At 42.4% G+C, this 4947-nt stretch overlaps 1 protein-coding gene across 10 annotated transcripts in view; it reads left to right on the top strand.

Annotated features, from left to right (window-relative positions):
• Positions 1-4947, top strand: part of Lrch1 (leucine rich repeats and calponin homology domain containing 1) — a 190356-nt gene that overhangs the window by 93207 nt on the left and 92202 nt on the right. For all 10 annotated transcript variants that reach the window (XM_031362001.1, XM_031361997.1, XM_031362003.1 and 7 more), the window contains exon 2: positions 1560-1704. In XM_031362001.1, the coding sequence (XP_031217861.1) occupies positions 1560-1704 (145 nt within the window). The remainder of the gene's footprint in view (positions 1-1559; positions 1705-4947) is intronic.

Raw genomic sequence — 4947 nt, 5'->3', positions numbered from 1 at the left:
TTTTTTTTTTTTTTTGACAAATTTATTTTACTTTTATTTTTAGCATTTATTGTTTGGGGTGCGAGTGCCATGGCATGTATATGGAAACAGAGGCACATTTACAGGCGTTGGTTCTCTGCATCAAGTGAGTGGGTTCCAGGCATTGAACTCAGGCTGTCAGGCTTGGAGGGGAGTGCCTTTCCCCGCTGAGACATCTGACTAGCCCTGCTATACATCATTCCTAATAGGAACTGGAACCCCAAGCCGTAAAATCCTTCCCAGATTTACTCATTCTAAATAGCCACAGCCTCCTGTTGTTTGATCTCTGCCTCAGTTTCTCCTTGTCCTCAGTTCTGTTATGATGGATTCTGCTAAAATGTCACCACTTAAAAGCCTTTTACTGACCATGGCTTCATCACAGTAGTGTCTGTATCAGACCGTTTGATACTCATTAGTGTAAAAGGTAAACAGATGCCATTCATGTAGTTACAGTTTATGTTACTTTATTTGAAACAATGTTGCGTTGTGTTATGCACAGGAGCCCTTGGCACAGCTTCTCTGTGTGCTGTCTCCCCATTTTTGGTGGTGGGGCTGCAGACTGAACTTAGGACTTCACGTGTGGTGGGACATCCCCAGCCCCAGTCCTACTGAGGATAGCATCTCCTTATCTTTATATAGGAAGAGTCTGTTGGCTTGTGAACGGAATGGATGCTGTCCTTCATTCCCTCATGGGTTTGGGGTGGGAGGAGTTATTAACTTCTTTTGTCATAAGTACTGTGCTCATGGGCCAAATTTATCTTCTTCCTGCAAGCTGTCTGGGAAGTTTTAAGTTCATGAGTGTAAAGTTCCTAGTTTATCCTCCTGGTAACTGGCTAGCCTTCACCCCTCACCATTGTGGTGTCTGTTTCCTTCCTGTATTTGACATTATGTCTACGTTCCCACATTTATCCATTAAGGATATCACATCATTTTGTTTTGGGGGTCCTGTGTTTGAAACACTCCATAGGCTTCTCTTTGTGCACTTGGCTGTGGAGTCTACTCTTACTGCTAATTGTTCGGCAGACACACACTGGCTCTCAATAAACACAGTTGGTTTGTCTTGGTCTTATTGTAAGTTTTTTGGTGAATAGAACAGGTTTTTTTTTTAATGCGGATTATACATTTGTAGAAGATATAAAAGACATTCTGTCTCCATTAAAAGTGGACTCTAATTGGAAAGTCAGTGTGTATAATGAATGCGTGGTAGTTATTGTATTTGTGTATGTGAAAAGAGTTACATTCCTGCCTAAGATGATTTTCAAAATAGGTGAATAGTTCCTTTTATGTAGCCAGATTTATAAATCAAAGAGGTGAAGTCTCACCAGCATTTTTGTTTCTCTTATGCGTGTGCTTCCGAGTCTGCCCAAGAAGTAGTCTGCCCAAGAAATAGAAATCACAATAGAGGTACAAAGACAGCAATGTTGATAAAGTTTAGATCATAGCATTGAAAGCAAGAACAAGGTGTTGAGGATGTTGGCAATGTGCCCACAGAATCGAGGATGCTGGCAATGTACTGACAGAGTGTTCCTCTTTTTTCATAGATCTATCTAAAAACAGACTGGTGGAAGTGCCAATGGAGCTGTGCCAATTCGTATCACTGGAAATTCTTAACCTGTATCACAACTGTATCAGAGTCATCCCCGAGGCCATTGTTAATCTGCAGATGTTGACCCACCTAAACTTGAGGTAGGTTTAACGTGGAAACTTACAATCACCTTCATTCAGTGACCAACACAAAACCATCATGCATTCCTGTCTACCTTCTTTTCAATTCTTGATCACACTTGCAAGTAAATCATAGAGACCATAAAGAATGACCTTGTCCTAGATTTTCAGGGTCTTTAGTGTCACTCTTGGTGTTGGGCTTCTCCAGATGTCAGCAGAGCAGGGTTCTGAAAGGGAATGACTTCCGCAGCCTCACTGTACCCTGTTTGCTGGTGTGTGTCAGGATGCTAGTATGCTGTCTTCAAGAATTCATGTAGAGCCAGGCAGTGGCAGCACACGCCTTTGATCCCGGGAGGCAGAGGCAGGTGGATTTCTGAGTTCGAGGCCAGCCTGGTCTACAGAGTGAGTTCCAGGACAGCCAGGGCTACACAGAGAAACCCTGCCTCAAAAAAACAAAAACAAAAAAACCAAAAAAACAAAACAAAAATGAATTCATGTAGCTTTTGAAGGAAGAGAGGAAAACAAAGTGAAGAAGAATGATAGTTAAGACGTTTCAAGAGGAAGGGGAAAAGCCATTCGTTGTAAGTTCAGTCTCTTTAAAAGAGAGTGGCACAAGCCTTTGATCCCAGCACTGGGAGGCAGAGGCAGGTGGGTTTCTGAGTTTGAGACCAGCCTCTTCTACAGAGTTCCAGGACAGGGGAAAAAAGAAAAGAAAGCATGGAGGACATTGAGCTCCCTAGGAGATTTTAATTCACATTGAATTAAGCCAGGGTTTGTTGAGCATGCCTCCCTCAGTCTACATTGGATAGCATCGCATAACATTAATGAATGTTGCAGACTGGGCAGACTGGCTCTAGAGTTTTAAGGACACTCATTTTTTTTTTTTAAAAAAAGATTTACTTATTTTATGTATACGAGTACACCGTTACTGTCTTCAGACACACCAGAAGAGGGCATCAGATCCCATTACAGATGGTTGCAAGCCACCATGTGGTTGCTGGGAATTGAACTCAGGACCTCTGGAAGAGCAGTCAGTGCTCCTAACCCCTGAGCTATCTCTCCAGCCCTGACACTAATTGTTTTAAACCTTGGGTTTAGCTTTTGCTGCTGGTTGCCCTGGTCAGGCCCTGGCTCCTTTGGGAGAGGAGGTACAGTAGTTCTGTTCCCTGTACCTGAATGGAAACAAGCTCCCAGGGTTAAGGGGTGGGACCTAGTCAGCGAGGCGTAACCACACACCCAATTTTAAAGCTCAAAATTCCCAGCAAGCCAGACACAGTAGCTCTTTATATCAGATAGTGATGCCAGTGGGCTTCGTGTTCTCTGGGTTTCGCTTTTGTTTTAGTTGGCTCCTGAAAAATTGGAGACCTTCTGCTTTGTTGGTAGCCAGAACAGCAAAGAGGGCTTCCATCATGATTCTAGGAATGCACATTTTCCCCTCAGAGTAAAAACATTCCTAGGTGCAGTTGTCATTAGCTTTACTGTATTATTATTTTTTAAAATGTAAGGTACTATTAGGGTAGTCTGTAGGTTCGTCTAGGTGATTTTTCAGTCCAGCGTCAGCTATAGCAGAAAGCTGGCTCCCCAGGACTTGTCTGGGAGCCCACACAACAGTCTGTAGATTTGGGTTCCCTGACTTCTCAAGAGATTTATTCGTGAACTATGATTGTTGCCAAAGTCAATGCAGATTGTTGCAGTAGTCTTCTGTTTACTTACCCACTACAGTCTTCTTCTGTTTACTTACCCATTCATGTCCTATTATAACATTTCTATTCTAATAGTTATCTTATAATAATAAGTAAATCAATGTAATATAACTTCATGTTAAGTCCATGTGCACCAAGAACTTTGGGGCATAGTTAGCTATAAAATCCTAAAAACTTTGGTGATCTAATCCTAATTCTTTTTTTTTTTTTTAAGATTTATTTATTTATTTTATGCATATGAGTACACTGTAGTCATCTTCAGACACACCAGAAGCGGGCATCAGATTCCATTACAGATGGTTGTGAGCCACCATATGGCTGCTGGGAATTGATCTCAAGACCTCTGGAAGAGCAGTCAGTGCTCTTAACCTCTGAGCTATCTCTCCAGCCCTTAATTTTTGTTTTTTGATTTTTTGTTTTTTCAAGACAGGGTTTCTCTGTATAGCCCTGGCTGTCCTGGAACTCACTCTGTAGACCAGGCTGGCCTTGAACTCAGAAATCCGTCTTTCTCTGCCTCCCAAGTGCTGGGATTAAAGGCGTGCACCACCACTGCCTGGCTAGTTTTTTTTTTTTAAATAGTAATGTTGAGTGTGTTTTGAGGAGTTATAGGTTGCACTCAGTTGAGAGTGAATTATTGCTGTCCTCAGATGAGTAGAAAGAACATAATCAAGTCTGGGCCTCAGAATTCTTCAAGACAGGAAAGGGGCTGGAGAGATGGCTCTGCAGTTAAGACCCCTGGCTGCTTTTCTAGAGGACCAGGGTTCAATTCCTGTCACTCACATAGGGTCTGTAACTCCAGGTCTGGGAATCCAGTGCCCTCTTCTAGTACTAAGGCTGCAAGGAGTATACAGAAATGCATGCGAACAAATCACCCATACACCTAAAATATTTTAAATAATTAAAAACTTTAAGAAAAAAAGACTAAGAGACTGTTGGTGATGGGCACGGACTACTGCAGCGGGCATTCTGTGGTGAATTCCTGCATCCCCTCTCCCTCTCTCTCTCTCCCTCTCTCCCTCTCCCTCTCTTCCTCCCTCTCTCCCTCTCTCTTTCTCCCTCTCCCCCCACCTCTCCTATTAATTAGGAAGACTTTTTAGATAAGGTAGCACAGATACACTGTCATCTTTCCAGATCTTGTTCCTGTGCTTAACATGAAGCACTCAACGTTGTTTCCTTTTATGTGTTATTTCATTTTGTTTTGTTTTGTTTCTGTGACAGTGGGGATCAAACTCAGGGACACTGGACTTGTAACACTCATGCTCTGTCACAGAGCCTCAGCACCAGCCCTGTTCTTGTTAGATTTAAAGTTTCTCCTGTTCTTAATAAATTATAAGCAGGAATTGCTAATTTTGTACATTCTAAAATAGAAAAGATCCCATTTAAAGATACTTTGAATTTATGGCAAATGGTCAAAGTTGGTTGCATCCCCTGAGAAACATTGTATATTAGAGCAGTGTAACCAACCATAAATATTTGAGGACGGTCATGGTCATGGTGGTGATGGTGATGTTGTTGTTGGTGGTGGTGATGGTGGAGGAGGAGGAGGAGGAGGAGGAGGAGG

This window comes from Mastomys coucha, unplaced genomic scaffold (genome assembly GCF_008632895.1).
Source record: "Mastomys coucha isolate ucsf_1 unplaced genomic scaffold, UCSF_Mcou_1 pScaffold9, whole genome shotgun sequence".
NCBI classification, from domain to species: domain Eukaryota; kingdom Metazoa; phylum Chordata; class Mammalia; order Rodentia; family Muridae; genus Mastomys; species Mastomys coucha.
Note: the sequence above shows the minus strand (reverse complement) of the source record. Positions and strands in the feature narration are given on the sequence as shown.